Source organism: Leptonychotes weddellii, chromosome 7 (assembly GCF_054177405.1).
Source record: "Leptonychotes weddellii isolate Sample4059 chromosome 7, ASM5417740v2, whole genome shotgun sequence".
Taxonomy (NCBI): domain Eukaryota; kingdom Metazoa; phylum Chordata; class Mammalia; order Carnivora; family Phocidae; genus Leptonychotes; species Leptonychotes weddellii.
The window spans coordinates 755940-772971 of record NC_138375.1 but is presented as its reverse complement, the minus strand read 5'-3'; the positions used below and the strand labels follow the sequence as shown (position 1 = coordinate 772971).

The 17032-nt window shown below is 60.0% G+C and overlaps 2 protein-coding genes across 2 annotated transcripts in view; one reads left to right on the top strand and one right to left on the bottom strand.

The window, feature by feature from the left end:
- The window catches only part of CLPTM1L (CLPTM1 like), an 8592-nt gene extending 775 nt beyond the window's left edge, over positions 1–7817 (top strand). The window contains exons 2-11 of the mRNA XM_081825782.1: positions 746–872; positions 1971–2074; positions 3006–3071; positions 3917–3967; positions 4614–4696; positions 5257–5291; positions 5909–5964; positions 6048–6092; positions 6783–6898; positions 7365–7817. Coding sequence (XP_081681908.1) covers positions 746–872; positions 1971–2074; positions 3006–3071; positions 3917–3967; positions 4614–4696; positions 5257–5291; positions 5909–5964; positions 6048–6092; positions 6783–6898; positions 7365–7449 — 768 coding nt within the window. The 3' untranslated portion in view covers positions 7450–7817. The remainder of the gene's footprint in view (positions 1–745; positions 873–1970; positions 2075–3005; positions 3072–3916; positions 3968–4613; positions 4697–5256; positions 5292–5908; positions 5965–6047; positions 6093–6782; positions 6899–7364) is intronic.
- Positions 1–17032, bottom strand: part of SLC6A19 (solute carrier family 6 member 19) — a 251713-nt gene that overhangs the window by 181368 nt on the left and 53313 nt on the right. The window lies entirely within an intron of this gene.

Here is a 17032-nt window from a genome sequence, read left to right as displayed (position 1 = left end):
TCCGTCCTCAGCCGGGGGTCTGCACAGCCTGGCGGACCTGAGGCTTTGAGGTTGTCCTGCCCCAGTTGTCCTTTCTCCCAGTTCAGGAAAGGGGGTCTGGACCTGGGTCCCTGACCCCCTGAAGGACTTGGGGTTTTATCTGCTGGTCTGGGAGGCTGTTTTGGAAAGAAATCCAAAATCTGTGAGGTTCATGGAGGACTTTATAATACAAGTATTTCTCTGTGTAATTCTAGCACGGTGATTTTAATATTAGAAAACCAGTTCTTGCATAGAATTTGTTTTTGCACAAAGATTCTCACACCTGGGGAGGAAAGCTGACCCCCACGCAGCCGCGGTGCTGGATTTGAGGTCAGGCTGGGAAGGGGCAGACAAGGTAGGCTGCAGGGCAGGCGTGGGAGCCCTACTGCAGCCCATTCTGACTGCCCAGCTGCAACTTTGTAGAACTGAGCCATGGAACAGTGGTTTTTATCAGAAGGTCCGCATCTGCGAGTGAGCCCGTGTGCTTCTGAGGCAGACACTGTGCACCCTTGTGCTCCGGCTGAGAGCCGGCGGGACCTGGTGAGGGCAGTATGTGGATGTCCCTGCGGGCATGCAGCCCACGATTGCTGTCAGACGCCCTGCAGTTCTGGCGTGGTGGATGGGACACGAGGCCGTGGGCTTCTGTGGTGCCTGGCGACGTCTAGCTGTGTCCTTGGGACCCGGGTCCAGTGCACACCTGCAGTCACTTGGTGAGGAGCAGCTGTAGGAACCACGCGAGGTGCAAATTGCTGTGCTCTTTTCTTTGCAGCTTTTGTTTGATTTCTTGGCATTTAAAAACGACATCAGTTTCTGGAAAAAGAAGAAGAGCATGATTGGAATGTCCACTAAAGCAGGTAGATGCTCTCAGGAGTTTTGGGTATTCCCAGGGCATACACTACGGTTGATAGGTGTTTAAGGTTCATTTTGGAACTTGAAGTCTAGGGTCATCTCTGACAGCTGCCGGCTGGGGAGCCTGCTCGTATGGGAGGGGCACCTTTGGATCTTGTGTGCTAACAAGTGGGGGCGGGGCTGTCTCTAGATCCCAGAGAATGTCGGGTAGGCCTGTGACCTCAGAGGACAGAAGGCGATGGAGGCTGCATGCCAGGGCCCGCCTTGGCGTTGACAGACACTGGATCTTGGTGCATGTTGGTGCATCTCAGTCAAAGGGGGCAGTTCTTTTTCTCCCACAGCAATGACATGCCCAGGGGTGGTGTAGGCCACTAGGGTGGCCCCCACATCGTCAGTGTCTCAGATTCTTCTGTTCTCTGGTGTCCTCAGAGTGGACGAGGGCCCCCACTGAGTCCTCCTGCCCCCTCTTCTGGCCCTTCCTGGGGAGCGGAGGGCGGGCAGGAGATGCTGTGGGTCCCCAGGGCCGTGCCCACGGAGGCCGCCGGCGTCCCACCCCCCGCTGGCGCCTGGCAGATGGCTCTGCTCCTTCGGTGGGAAGCACTGAGGAAGCAGCAGGGCCGCGTCAGTGAGCTGCCCTGTCTCATAAAGTAGGGTCTTAAAAGGAGAAAGTACAGCTGTCGAGAGAGACTGGTTTATTGCGGAATTGGTGTAGAAATAGGAAAGGGTGATGGGAGTCCCAGGAAGCGAGTCCTAATCCCTGCCCAGAACCCGTCTTGGGGTGCTCTCGGCATGTTAGTGTGTTTGCGAGTGCACTGTGTGCGTGTTTCTGTACCCGAGGGGACCTTGCGTTCCACCTGCAGGGCGTCTGCACAGCCGCCCGCCCCGCTCCGGGTTAGTGGACGGAGGGGGTGAATTACACGAGGCCTCATGTCTGCACGTGGGGGTTGTACGCGTGTGTGAGGCGTCGGGGGGATGAGGGCGCGTGCGCAGGGGCCGACAGGTGGGGCTGGGGTGCGTGGGGTGCTGTGAGGACCGGGCGGGGGTGTGAATGGGGCAGGGCCAGCCCCCCAGCACAGCGCCCTGCCGCCCCACCCCGTCCCCAGTGCTCTGGCGCTGCTTCAGCACAGTGGTCGTCTTCCTGTTCCTGCTGGACGAGCAGACGAGCCTGCTGGTGCTGGTCCCTGCGGGCATCGGCGCCGCCATCGAGGTGAGTTGCGCGGCAGCCCTTGGCCCTGCACTCAGCACCGCCGAGTCTGACACGGGGAGGGGCGGGGCGGGCCGCTGAGGCTACAGAAAGCATCCGCCCGTCACAGTCGCCTGCAGGATGTATTTAACCCGCTGAATGCAGAGCCGCCCGGCTTGGGCTGTGCTCGCTGCTGCAGGGAGCCACGTGGGGGGCGTGGCATCCAGGAGCGTGGCGCCCTGTGGCAGCCCTGGCTGTGTGGGGCTCAGGAGAGGGATCCTTTGGGGTGGGCAGCTTGGGGCCAGGCCGTGAGGACGGCGGTGGGGCTGGGACACAGGGTCAGCAGAGGGGGTGGTGGGCCAGGACGTCCTCCTCTGGCCTCCGGTGCTGCCCTGTCCCAGCCTCAGCCACGGCTGTGGTCCTGTGCCCCTGCCCATGGGTGCTGGCCCACACGGTGGTCAGGTTGGAGACGGCGCTTGGTCTGCCCGTCAGGGAGCGTGGGCAGGGACCCTCCCGTAGCCACCTGTCACCGTGTGGAAACCCAGCTCAAAAGTGGCTGTGCCGTGCTGGTCCCACCTCAGCGAGGTGGTGAGAAGGGTTGGGTCCCCCGGAGACTGGAAATGGCAGGACTCAGGGCAGAGGCTTGGGGCCTCCCAGTGCTGACCAGGAGGAAGGTGCTGGTAAAGCAGGAAGCAGGCGGGGTGGGCTGGGAAGGGGGCTTGGCCTGGAGGAGGACAGCCGGGCTGAGTGCCGGTTCCCTGGGTGCAGAGAGGAGGGGCGGTGTCCACGTGGGCAGACAGGCTCGCTGGTCGGGCACGCAGGCCGTGAGGCGCGGTCGGGCTGGGCTGGAGGGGCTGAGCGGGCAAACGCTGTGGCCCGTCCCCTTCCAGTGGTGAGTTCTGGGGACTCCTTGGTCCCAGAGCTTAAATGTCTGTTTCTTTTTTTTTGCCGTCAGCTGTGGAAAGTGAAAAAAGCCTTGAAGATGACCATTCTTTGGAGGGGCCTGAGACCTGAGTTCCAGGTGGGGGTTTCTGTGTTGTGACTGCGCCCCTCCCCCTCGGCAGCCCACCTTCTCCCGCTGCGCCCCCATCCACCTAGAGCATCTCCCATGTGTCTCCCAGCTGCGCTCTGGTTAGACGCCACACTCGGGCCAGTGATCCTTCGGCCACGTGGCTGATCTCCGGCCCAGAGCAGGCCCCCAGCAGACCAGGAGGTGGGAGCACGCGGGTGGAGGCTGGGGCCGCCGCAGCTCTGCGGTTCCCTTGGTGGGGCCGCCATCAGATTGCCGGCAGCAGCCAGTGCTGGACCCACATGGGCTTCCCATCGGGGACGGAGCGCGGGCTGCGCTGACGGCCCGACGGGGGCTGGGGGTTGGTGTCAGTTTGAGGTTTGTAGTTGGGCGCTCTGCTTTTGCTGCCGTGATGGACCCGTTCCAGGAGAACCTCGGGGCTCACGGCACCCCGGCTTTCCAGGTTCTCAACCGTCGAGGACGGGAAACTAGGCAGCAGGACGCAGTTTGTCCTGTTCTATAGCTCCTCAGCGACTCCACCGTCACTGATCTGAGAGCCGCGCGGGGCGCGCAGGGGAAGCGCCGTCGCTGTAGGAGCTGACCGCATAGAGGCTAGGAGGGGCACCCGGCGAGGGGACATGCTCGCGGGTGTGCTTCTGCCGCATGCGGCACTCGCTCTGGCCCGTGGGGACCTGTCTGGGTCCCTGGGTGGCTCTGAGGGGGCAGGGAGTGATTTGACTGGAGACTGGAGCCCCGGGGTCGGACCTGGGGTGCGCCTCACGCAGCTGCAGCCGGCTGTCCCTCTGCGGCTCGGGCCGGAGTCAGACAACTGACGGCTCTGTTGGATTTTGTGACAGTTCGGCACCTACAGCAAGTCCGAGAGGAAGACGGAGGAGTACGACGCTCAGGTAAGCAGCAGGGGGTGGCTGGGGGCGCGCTGACGCCCGAGGGCAACGCACCTGCCGCTTCAGCTTCCTGACCTGGGGAAGGAGGCTCTCGGGCTTCTCCGCGTCCCGGGCCTTGCAGGGGACCTGTGCCACGCTGTCCCGGGTGGTCTGTGTGGGTGCTGGGGCGGCACGTTCTGTCGCGAGACTGGTGACCCCTGTGGGGGGCGCGCCGTGCCCTGAGGCCGGCGGCGCTGTCGCAGGCACAGCCGAAGCTGTCACCTGGCTGGGACGTGCCTCCTGCGCAGGGACCGTGCCACACTCTGCTTCGCTGGTGCCTGTTTGGGCCCAGGCAGTATGGGCGTCACAGAAAAGCTCCAGGGAGCGCAGCGGCAGGCCACAGGCCCTGCGGACGCCCCGCCTGCGCGGCTCCGGGCTGGTTTCTGCACCGTTGTCCCCGGCGGGCCCTTCGTTGGTCTGCCGTAGGCCGGTGGGCTGAAAGCGTCCGCATCCCGTCCGGCCTCGCTCCTGGTGCTGTGCGTCCTCTGGGCGCCCGTCGTCCCAGCACCGTGCACGCCCGCTTCCCTGGAGTCGTGGCTCGTTTGCCCTTTTTGCTTGTCTTCCCCCATTGCACATGGGTTCCTCACGGGGGCTGCCTGTTCCCTGGCAGGCCATGAAGTACCTGTCCTACCTGCTCTACCCTCTATGCATCGGGGGCGCCGTCTACTCCCTGCTGAACATCAAGTATAAGAGGTAGGGTGCTGCCCAGCCCCACTACTGCTCATCCGCCTGGGGACGCCCCTCGGCCTCTGTCCCGGGCCACCGCTGTGCCTCGTGCCCCTGCAGCGTGGATGGGGAGGGGGCCTCACCTGGCGGCACCTCAGGACCAAGGACACAGCCTGCAGTGAGGGCGCCGAGGCCATCCTGCGGTGCCCCCCCCCCCCCCGGGCCTTCTCCCAGAGCAGCAGGTACAGGGCCACGGGCGTCCACGGCCCTGGGGTCTGGAACGAGGGTGGATGTGTCTGGACAAGGGGAAGCTGGCTAAGGCAGCATGGCCCCTGAGAGCTGGACCCCGGTGCGGTCTTCATGCTGCCGGCCGCTCTGATGGAGAACCCTGCCAGGGCAGGTCTCACCGCCACCTGGTGCTTGCGTCCTGGGGGGAGGACTGTCTGCGCAGGTCCCCCGACCGGCACCTGCTAGTGCCCAGGTGTTTGTGACGTGGTTTCCACGACCATGCTGCTAGCCAGTGCAACAGGCACAGAGGGACGGGGGACGCGGGACTTGGCGCGCTGACGCTGGTCTTTCCCTTCCAGCTGGTATTCTTGGCTCATCAACAGTTTCGTCAACGGTGAGTCGTGGGCTTCGGTCCCACCAACAGCATTTCCACAGCTTCCTCGTGGCTCCAGCACGGGGCCCCACTGGTTTGAGGTTGTGCGGGCGGGGCCTTTGCTGCAGCCCGTGCTCCATTTGGGGGCCCCCAGATGCCTGGTTTGTCTGCGGGAACCCCACTCAGGCTGCCCCGGCCACAGAGTCCTGAGCTGTGTGTTCTCTCCTCACGAAAACAGCTCAGGGCGGCAGGAAACAACACTGTCTACTACACTTCCTGAGGGCAGACCCAAGCAGCAGGCCCCCGAGTGCAGTGCACCGCCAGGCCCGTGAGCCCTGTGCACGGGCCGGGTCCACATTCTGGCAGGGGTGGGTGGGTCGTCTGGCCACTAGGCTGGCCCTGACCGGCCTGGGCTCTCTGCGCAGAGCCCCGTGACAGGCTCCCGCCCGCTGCTCCCACCAGGTGTGATTCCCAGGGGCTGCCGCAGTGCGTGGGCAGGGCCTGAAGCAGGCTGCAGGGGGTGGCGGGAGGGGGCAGCCAGCAGACTGCCCGTAGGTGGGGACGGACGCTGGGCCACGGGGCATCAGCTCTCCTGCTCAGACACCGCGGCTGTCCCAGCCTGCTCTCTGTCTCCCCAGGGGTGTATGCATTCGGCTTCCTCTTCATGCTGCCCCAGCTCTTTGTGAACTACAAGGTGAGACCGCGGCCCGTCCACGCACTCACCCGTGGTTTCTGTGTGGCCGGCCGCTGATCTGCCGCATCTTTCCTGTCCCCCAGATGAAGTCAGTGGCGCACCTGCCCTGGAAGGCCTTTACCTACAAGGTCAGTGCCCGGCCTGGCGCCTCCTCAGGGCTCACACGCCTATCGGGTGGCACTTCGTGGGGGCGGGGGGGTGTGTCCTTTGAGCCGCATGTGCCATGGTGGTGACTTAAGGACAGTGAACTGTCCTACCGGCTGAAGACGTTTTCTTGAATTAAAAGCCACGTTCCTCTTGGTGACACGCATCAGAGCGCAGACCGCCACCTGCCCCCAGGGCCCGTGTCCACAGATGCCGTCCGGCTGCCACGAGGGTGGTCCCCGCGTGGCGCGCCCCACACGGGTGGAGCTTGGGACCGTGGGGCCTCCGTGCTTATTGAGCAGCCTGGACCAGGCCTCAGTAGCGCTGTGCGGTTTTCAGGGGAGATGGGCATGTGCTGTGCTGTTCCGTTTTCTGAGAAGCGGGGACGCCGCCGCGTCCTTGGCCCGTATTTTCAGGGCAGCCCCTGCTGGTCTTCGCAGTCTGTGGAGACCCGGGGCGTGCGCTGCAAGGTGGGCTCCCCAGGCATCCAGCGTGCTCCTGCACTTGCTTGTTCTCTGCCCTTCTGGTGTCGCTGGGACACCTGCGGTCACACATCATGTCTGCTGAGCGGCGATCTGCCAGCGACGAGGGGGAGCGGGGCCCGTGCGCAGGGCGGGTGTCTTCGGGAGAGCCCGACGGCCCGTGCTCCTACCTTTCCCTGTCCTGCCTGGCAGGCTTTCAATACCTTCATCGATGACGTCTTTGCCTTCATCATCACCATGCCCACCTCCCACCGGCTGGCGTGCTTCAGGGACGACGTGGTGTTCCTGGTGTACCTTTACCAGCGATGGTGAGTGTGGCGGACGCCTGTGCTGCTCATCCCATGGGGAGAGAGGTGGTGTGCCTGCGGGAGAGACCATCCTTCTCTCCCATTTGAGATGAGTTGGTCTATGTGCAGCTGTGTGGGGCCGGCCAGCCCGCATCTCCCCGCAGTGTGACGCCATTCCTCACCAGCAGGGTCTGGCTGAGCCGGAGGGAGTCCCCGCCCCAGGGCTGTGGGCCTGGCAGGGCAGGGCCAGGTCTCCTGGGGGCGGTGCCCCCACCCGCCTCTGCTTCTGCTCAGCTGCCCTGGGCCTCTGCTCTGCCTCGAGCACAGAGCTCCGTCCTGATCATAAAAACACACACACAACAACAGGCGGGCACGAGAGGATCCCCGAATCCCTGCCCCGCGGCAGCGTGGGGTCGCTGGGTCCTCACTGCCAGGAGCCGAGCCCCTTCCCAGATGGCAGAGCCCGAGGGTGCTCCTGTCCTTGCAGGCTTTATCCCGTGGATAAGAGCAGGGTGAACGAGTTCGGGGAGTCCTACGAGGAGAAGCCCCTGCGGAAGGCCCACGCAGACTGAGTCGCCGCCCAGGCCACGTGGGGTCGGCCGCTGCGCAGCAGAGCTGGGTTGTTGGCTGAGTATTTGGGCTGCTTCTGGTCGAGATCCCTGGACGTTACCTCGTCTGCATTGCCAAAACCTGAACGTTTCCCGTCACCTCCCGAGTCCCTTTGTGCTGTGGTTGAGAAGAGCCCCAGCGGGCAGATAGCCACCCACACACCAGGCTTTGACCGTGGGCAGTGCGCGCTGTGAGCGCTCCAGCGGCTCTTTAAATCCATTCCTTAGAGACTGGGATCAAATGGCTTTTTTCCTTTTTGTTTAAAATTTGACTATTTTAAAAGCTTAATGTACGTATGTTTCTATTTTAAAATAAATTTCTCTGGCTGTAATGTTTTCTTGGTATGACGTGGAAGGTGTGTTGGCGGCTTCACTTTTCCTGTTTTTGGAAATGCATGCATGATGTGGGTTCGTTCGTGTGCTTACTGAAGCAGCAAATTTAAAGGCCGCCTCCCAAGCTCTCAAATCACAAGCCTTCCTAAATATCTGGTATTGAATTTGTCACATGGCCACCACTGGTCCGACAGATGGTGTTTTTTCAGAAATGCCCCAGGTCAGGGCCGAGATGAGTGGAGTGGCGGGACCGGGCGGGAGGCAAGGGCAGGCACTTGCTCCATGCGGTTACACTCGACACTGCTCTCACGGTGTGCAAACATGCAGGTACCGTCAAGGTTTGGGGCTGGTCCCCAGCATCTGCTGTGGAGCTGGCTTTGAATTCCGACTTTCACTGCGGACTCGGGCCCCATGGTGTCCACATTGGCCGTGCTGGGCTCCCCCCAGGGTAGAAGGTGGGGCCGATCGCTCTCTGCAGGAGGCCCAGGCTCAGGGAGCACATGCTCCTCCCACCTGTCCCCACTCACACAGGCCACACACGCTGTCACTGTGGTCCATTCACGGCGGAAACCACATGTGTGTGCCTCTCAGCCCGCAGCTTCCGGCCCGGGTGTGTGAGCCGCACATGGTGAGCTGAAGGGGAAAGACTGGTTCAGGTGACCCTCCTTCGGTTCCAGCGTGCGGATGCGTCAAGAGCCCCGAAGGGTGCTGCCCTGCGGACTACCCGCCCGCTGGACCCACAGGACGTTCGCAGGGTGCGGGCACCTCTGCTCAGCTCGGCCTGGGGGCCACAGCGCTGCGGGTGCCAGCTGCACTCTGAGTGAGGACGTCGGGGCGTCCAGCATGTGCGGCGCCCAGGGTGGGCCCAGGAGGGTGAGCGGCGGGGGCCCTGCAGGTCCCAGGACAGCACCACGGAGCGGCTTACGACACAAACGCATCTCGTCCTCCTCTGGTCTCCAGCTTCCGTGTGGGCGGGCAGGTCCCTCAGAGGCTCCGGGCCAGAGCCCTGGCCTCTCCCGGCCTCCGGAGGGGCGGCATCCTTGGCCCGGGGCCCCTGCCTGCACAACCGCCTCTCCCGCCTCTCCCATCCGCCCTCACTCTGCACTCTGGCCTCCTGCGCCTCTCAGGAGGGCCCCTGGGGGGTCAGGTCTGGCCACAGGGCGATCCAGGGTCGTGCCCCCGTCTCGAGACCTTCCTGCCGTCACAGCTGCCTGTCCCGGGGCCTGGGGTTCCACCCGTGCCTCCCGGCTCCCCAGTCTGCCCATTCACCTTTCTATGCCCTACCGTCCAGAGGGGCTTCTGTGCCAGTGTAGACACAGCCCGAACCCTGCGAGGGGAGCACCCCGGTGAGCTTTCACACAGCCCTGTGAGCGTGGGGCAGCCAGCTCCCAGTGACTCGGGTGCCTGCATCCCTCCTGGCTGGTCGTCTGCAGAGACCACGTGGTGACCTTCATGCACATCGGCCCCCAGCCCGTTCCTCCCCCACCCGGAGCCCACACTGGACCCTCGGGGCCTGGCTTCTTTGGCTCAGAATTCTCTCCCGGCTTGTGGCCCTCACTCGTACCCCTGGGCAGCATCCACTGCGTGAAGAAGCCACACTTCAGTGACTGGGCAGACGTCAGGCTTTCGTCCAGCTTGGTGTGAGAAGTAGAGTCACCCAGAGTGCATGTGTGTGTCTGCAGGGGACGTCAGCGGTCAGTTCTCTGGGGCCACACCCGGGTGGAGTGCATGCATGCTTGGCATCAGGGGAGCTGACGCCCCCATGCCCGTTCCAGCGCCCCCCCCAGCCCCCCTGGCCTTGTCACACCCGCGCCCCCCAGGGCCTTCCCGGGTCACGCCCGCCCCATGCTTGTGTTGCTGTCTGGTGGGCATGCAGGGGGACCTTCCTGAAGCCTGGATTTGCCTGACAACTAATGGTGCTGAGTATCTTTTCGTATTCTTTCTAACCATTTTGACATCCTTTTTGGATAAAGGGCCTATTTTTTTCTATCTCCCCCGTAATCCTACATTTCTAGTAGCATTTGTGCTGGGCTTGCTGGCTGAGGCGACTCAGCCACGTAAGGTGGGAGGAGCGCACGCCCCGTTTTCTGCTCTAGGGAACGTTCCTGGTGCGGCCTGTGGCTTCCTCGCTGGGGTTTTGCTTCTGCTGCTGCTGGAATTTCTGTAGCTCTCGTGGGGACACTACTTGAGGTTTCGTTGTTTCGCTTAAAGAATTTGTCCATTTGGCACAGTTGCTCATAATCTCCTTTTGTTCTTACAGCCTCTGGGGCCGCGTCCACCGGTTGTGTCCCTGCAACAAAGCACCACAGACGGGGCGGTGAGCGGCCGACGGAGTCCCGGGGCGGTGAGCAGGCGAGCCCTCAGAGCCTGCTGGGGGAAGCGGGGGCTGGCAGGGCACCTTCTAGGAAGCAGCATTGTTCCGTCCCCCGTCCCAGGGGCGGGAGGCCCCAGGTGAAGGTGCTGCCGGGCCCGCTGCTCCCGCGGCTGAGATGGCCACTGTCACCCTCACGCCGCATTCCCCCTGAGTGTGCATCTCCAAGCCTCCCCTTTTGATAAGGATGCAGTCGTGTTGGATCCGGACCCACCATAAAGACCTCAACTGGGCTCGAGCCTCTGCAGAGACCCTGTTTCCAAACAAGGTCACACTCGCAGGCCCTGGAGGTCGGGACGCCATCACCTGAGTTTTGGGGGGAGATGCTTTTAGTCCCTAACAATTCCTTACATACTTTTTTGTAATTCCTTTTCTTCTTAATCAATCTGCTTTTGTCAGTTTTATCATTATTGGTCTTTTCAGAAAAAGTTTAGCTTTGCTCCTTCTTTACATTTTGTTTTCTCCTTCACTGATTTCTGCTCAGGTCTTTTATTCCTTATTTCTTTTTACACATGTTGGATCTATTCTGATATCCTCTTTCCTACTTTTGGAGATGGTTAATTGGCTCATTAACTTTCAGTCTCTCTTTTTTTTCAAACAAGACTTTGAAGTTGTGTTTTAGGAGCTTCTACTTCCAGACGAGGAGAAACAGCAGGGGCAGGGTTCACTCTCCGGTCCAAAATGATGACAACTGGACTAAATATGTGAAATGACCATCGTGAAGACCCTGAGCATCAGACACGGAGAGAGGAGTGCACCAGGCCCTGGGTCTGCTGGGGACGACATGGGGCTGGGCGTCTGGGGAGTGCAGTGACCAGAGTCCTGAGGGCTGGCACCCTGGAGGTGGGAGCCATGTGGGGAGAAGCTGGAGACCAGCACCAGGTGCCTGAGTATCCAGCCGGTTACTCATCAGTGCGTGTGCTTCAGGAAATGATGCATGGTCAAGTGGGAGCCACTGGAAAGGCACTGAAGGAATGATCCTGGACACGAAGAGCAGTCGTACCCGTTGTAATTAGCCAGAGTGGAAGCCTCACCGTTCAGGGGGCCGGCTCAGCGGCTGGGGGTAAAACTAAATCACAGACTAAGCACTGCTTTGGTCCCACCAACAAAGCTTAAAGACAAGATCCAAAAGGATTAAGTTGTTTCCAAAGACTTCTGTTTCCCAGTAAGAAGCTAAAAGATACCCTTCACCCAAGAAGGTAAAATTCACAACGTCTGCCTCCAAATTACAGATCTACAGAGAAGCAAGAAAATGCAATCCACACCAAGAAACATCGGTCAACTGGAGCTGAACCCATTAGAAATGGGGACAAGAATATGAAAGCAGTTGTCAGACTGACTCCACGTCTGAGCAGCTACAGGGGAGGTTAAAGACGGGTGGGAGCACTGGAAGATTCTATCTTACACAAGAAGAGATTAATGAGTTTAAGACGGTAGCTGTGTGAATGAAACAGAGTGAGGAAAACAAGGAAACATCTGAGAGCCACAGGGGACCCGGGGCTAGTGGGGTCGGGGGAGGTGGTGGGGCTGGGGAGGCCTTCGAAGAAATGTCTGATGACTTGTGAGATTTGATTAAAATAGATATGAAAGCACAGATTCAAGAAGCGTGCCAAAAACCAAGCACAAGGAACAGGAAGAAAACTAAAAGGTATGGGAATCAAATTGCTGATTTGTAACGAAGAGAAAAATCTGTAAAGTAGCCAGAGAAAAAACATGCATGACATCCAAAGGAACAACAACAAAAAATGATACAGGAGACTTCTCCCAGGAAACAATTCAAGTTAAAAGGTATCTTTAAAATACTGAAAAGAAAAAAGAGAAAAAATCTAACTGAATCCTTTACAGGGAAAATATATTTCAAAATATCTTTTAAAATTAAGGATTTTTACAGACATACTAACCTTGACGAATCACAGCAGATCTGCTCTGTAAGAAGCATTAAGACGAGTCCTTCCAGCAGCAGATGGAAACCTGACCCACACGTGGGAACGAGAAGCACCAGAAACAGTAACTATGTGGGTGAATATAGGGACCTGTTTTCTTATTAAATTACCTTAAAAGACAACAGACCACTTAAAGCTGGAATAATGACGATGTTTTTCGGGGTCCCTGACCCACGTCTGCAAGAACAGCACAAGTGTGGGGAGGGAAGCCATGCAAGGCCGCTCCCGTAGGTTCTCACGCTGGGGGTGAGGACTGGTGTCACCCCCAGGAGGCCGGAGACAAACACACACTGTATACACCCTGCAGCAATCTCCAGAATAAACCACTATTGCTCTTGAGCCAGTAAAGGAGATAAAACCGACATTAAGAAATATTCAACGCAAAAGAAGGTGGAAAAACATGGGCAGAGGGACAGGACGGATGGGAGCGGCAGAAGGCCAGCAGCAATACAGGATTACAGCCGTCCCAGCAATGAGCACATTAAACGTAAATGGCGCAGACGCCCCAGCTAAAAGGCAGAGACCAACAGGCTGAGCGCAAAAGCAAGGCCCAGCCGGATGCTGCAGAGAAGCAGCCCCTGGAGACAGCAGGACACGGAGGGCTCAAAAGAAAACCCTGAGAGAAGACTCGCCATGTGAACACTCAAAAAAAGAAAGCTGGACGGACAATATCAATATCAGGAAAGTAGATCTTAGGGAAAGGGTATTACCAGGAAATAGTCTTTTCATCCAAATAAAGGTAAACTAACCATGAAAAGGATATAATAATCCTGAACGTTTATGTGCTCAGTAACAGAGCTTCAAAATACGTGAAGCCAAAGTTGTTAGACGTGCAGGAAGACGTGGACCCAGTCTCTCAGTGACCGATGGGCCGATGGCAGTGGCAGATCCATGAGGACATGGAAGACTGAATGCCGTCCGCCCGGGAGACCCATGAGATGCCCCACTCAGCAGCAGAGCACTTACTCTTCTCAGCAGCAAAGAGCACGCTTACCAAGAGAGACACAAAACAGGCCCAAACGAATGTGAGTGGTTCCAGGCGGACACACTGTGTCTTCAGCCTCCATGCGGCCAAGTGAGCGGCAGAAGCAGAAAGACCCTGGGAGAGCCTCCAGAACGCAGGAGGGAGATTAGAAAGTGTGGAACTGAACGAAGACACAGGTCGTGACACTGTGACAGTGAGATGGAAGTTTGGCTGAGGCCATGTGTGCCGGGCAGTCCTGGTGCTAAAACCTAGGAAAGAGGGGTCTCAGCGTCCTCAACCTCCAAGAAGCTAGGAGAGCAAATTAAACCCAAAGAAAGTAGAGAATACGATAAATACCAATGAAATAGAAAAGTAATTCAGAGAATTAACAAACCCAAACCTTGTTCTTCGAGAAGATGGGTCCAGTGAGGAGGAAACCCGTAGCCGGGCCAGGTAGGAGAAAGGGGACTGCGCACCACAGTACCCACCAAGGACACCGCATGTGCGGACAGAATAACTGCAGTCCGGGCAACTTTGTGCCAGTATGGTCAACAATCTGGACGGGTGTGCAAGCTGCCATTCACGCAGAAAGCACGGGTACCCCGGATAGCCCTCTATTTCTTGAAAACATTGAACCCGTAGTTTAAATCTTCCCACAAAGGAAGGACCAGATGGCTTGGTGGGTGGATTGCACCTAACACTGCGGGAGGGAATAACAGTGACGCCACAGTCTTCCGGAAACATGCAGAGGACGGAGGGCCTCCGGTCTGGTCGCGGGAGGCCGGCCTGCCTTAGCCCGGGGCCGCCAGCCCCCTCCCGGGCTGCCCTCCAGCGCCAGCCTCGCGCCCTCGGGTCCCTCCTTCCCTCTCCCTCACAGACCTTCCCTCTTGAAGTCCACTCTGCAGAAATGCAGCTGCTGGCAAAATCCTTCAAGGCATGTCCGGATAAAAGTGTCCCAGTGCCCCTCATTCTTGAGGGACACGCGTTTCCCCAGGGGCCCAGCCCCCGACGGTCAGGGAGTCCTCGCTGGGCTGTGGCCAGGCCGCGCGGCTGGTCCCTCTGTCCCTCCTGCTGGGATGCTCTGTCGTCCTCCAATGATAGGGAAGCCGGCCGCTCTCTCCCCCACAGTGCCTCTCCCACACTCCCTCTGTCCCCCCTCGTGGGGTCGTGGTCTGTCCCTACCCCTCGACCTCCTCCGGTCGGTCTTCAGTCCCTGCTCCCTGGGCCGCAGTCTGGTGCTGCTTTCCTAAGTGTTTCTCCACATGGCTACCTTTCTCTCCTTTGGTACTTCATCCTCCTTATTTACGCTGTCATTACTCAGTGAGGCGTGGGACTCCCTGCAGGCTGGCTGGTCCTGGGCTCATCCGTCCCTCCCGGGCTCACGCCGTCCCTCCACGCTGTCCCTCCCGGGCTCACGCTATCCTTCCCGGCTCACACCGTCCCTTCCGGACTCACTCCATCCCTCCACGCTGTCCCTCCCGGGCTCACACTGTCCCTCCCAGGCTCAAGCTGTCCCTCCACGCTGTCCCTCCTGGGCTCACGCCATCCCTCCATCCTGTCCCTCCCGGGCTCACGCCGTCCCTCCCAGACTCACGCCGTCCCTCCCGGGCTCATGCCGTCCCTCCACACCGTCCCTCCCGGGCTCATGCCGTCCCTCCCGGGCTCACGCCGTCCCTCCCGGGCTCACGCCGTCCCTCCACCCTGTCCCTCCCGGGCTCACGCCGTCCCTCCACCCTGTCCCTCCCGGACCCACACCGTCCCTCCCGGACTCACGCCGTCCCTCCACGCTGTCCCTCCCGGGCTCACGCCATCCCTCCCAGACTCACGCCGTCCCTCCCACTATCCATCCCAGATGCAGAGCACAACTTGCACTACGTTCTGGATCCTTCCCAGCAGCTGCAGAATTTGCGTATCTGATTCCTCTGCTTTGTGCTTCCACTGCTCCCGCTTACTCTCAGTCATGATGCTTTGTGGAGTGTTTGGAGGTGGTTTGGTTGTGTGTTCGTATTTGGTGAACGGCAGGAGTCCTGACCCCGGAATGCTGATGCCTCCTTCGGGGAGGACCTGGAGCTTCTGGGTTGGTGCCGGCAGGAGTCAGGGTCCCTGCGGACAGGAGGCGCGGTAGATCTTCAGGGGCCCCCATGTCACACACCGTGCAGGCCCGGGGGCTGGGAGAGACCAGATAAGGTACATTGATGAAGCCCGAGTCTGGATTCTACTCCAGGGGCCGTGAGCAGGTCTTAGCGGGTATTAGCGGGATGGGCCCTGCTCACAGGGACGCCGCCGGGAGGAGGTGCCTGCCCAGACGGGAAGCCTGGCGCAGCCGTCCAAGTGGGAGGTGACGGGGCAGCGTCTGGCAGCGTCCAGCACGCGACAGACAGGAGTCAAGCACATCCGGACCAGCAGCTCTAATTTCTATGCCTCGCGTCGCTGCATCTGTAAGGGGTCGGAGCTGGGGCCTCCTGTAAGTCACAGGCCCTGGCTCTGTGTCCTCACCTCCTTCCCCGTCCCCCATCCGCCCCCGCTCCTGCTGACTGGCACCCGCCGGCCAGGGCCCTGAGCGTCCCCGAGACACACCCAGTCACGGGGCCTTGCTCACGGCAGGGAGCCGGGACATGGCCTGGGGCACGTGCTGTTCACAAAAGGAGAGATTAAGGACTTAATTCCGTAAGTAAATTCCACCTTTCAGCCTCCAAGGGGGTCAATTTACCTTACCATTTTCTTAAGTTTCATCAAATAACTTCCAGGAGTGCAGAAATCCAGGGGCGCACACCCAACCGGAACTGAGCCATGTTTGCCAAGATACAAGGACCACATACCTGCACTCAGAGGAATTTTAGCCGTCAGCACTTTTGACTGGTTTTGATCAGGTGGTTGAGGGTGCGAGGGAAAGTACACAGAGAGACAGAAATGGGTCAGGATGGATTAAATGTGGCAGCCTCGTCCGCCAGAGCGGGGGATGCACACCCGTTCTCCCGGGAGCCGCCAACCTTCCTGACCCGAGGGGCCGTTTCCTAAGGCCCCCACCCCCGCTCGCTGCCCTTCCTCCGGACGGTGCCCGACCGCCCAGAAGCCACGCACGGGGGACACCGGCCTTGCACTTGGGAGAACCTGGGTTTGTGTCCCGGCTCTTTCAGGAAGCCCCCACCCTGAACGCTTGTCCACCTACTTCCCGGTTGCTCAGGGATAATGAGCTAATGTGGGAAAAGTCGCCAACAAGGGCCATTATGCCCACTGCTGTGTATCCGCACTGCGAAGAATAGGAACCCAATAGTAACCCTGTCAGGGTGTGGCAGATGGGGACAACATGGGCGCCAAGCAGCCACCGTTCCATTCTGCTCACAGAGACCTGCCCAGGAGAACGAGGCACAGAAAATAAAGTGGGGGCTGCTTTCAGCCCAGGTTGGGGGGACAGTAGCAGCTGGGACCAGGGACTCTCTGGACCCAGAGAGCCTGGAAGACCGGGCACAGACCTCGAGGTTCCCTGGGGCATCCCCCACCCCAGCTACTCCGAGCCGGCAGTCCTGGCGATCCCAGGGCCTGGCGGGCCAGCCGCTGCTGCCCACATGGGTGGTCCACGCCACCAGGGACACGGCCTGGATCCTCTGCTCCGTCCCTGTTGTGTGTGGTTGGTTAGGATTTCACTTGTTTATGACTTAAGTTGTTTTGACCTCTGGGTGAATTTGTTTGCACTCGGGAAGCCGTGTTGGGATGTCGTCCCTGACGCCTGCTGTTGACACGCACTCTGCGACTCAACGTGGACGGGGCCGTGTGGGTAGGAACAGGGAAGAGCCGCCACGGCGAGCGGCCACGTCAACCCTCTGTACCGAGAGTCTGTGGGGACGGAGCGAGACCCTGGGTCTGGCAGGGCCCGGCTCAGCTGCTCCCGACAGCCCTCCTCTGCAGGGTGGGGGACCGCCCACCGCGGTGAAGGCG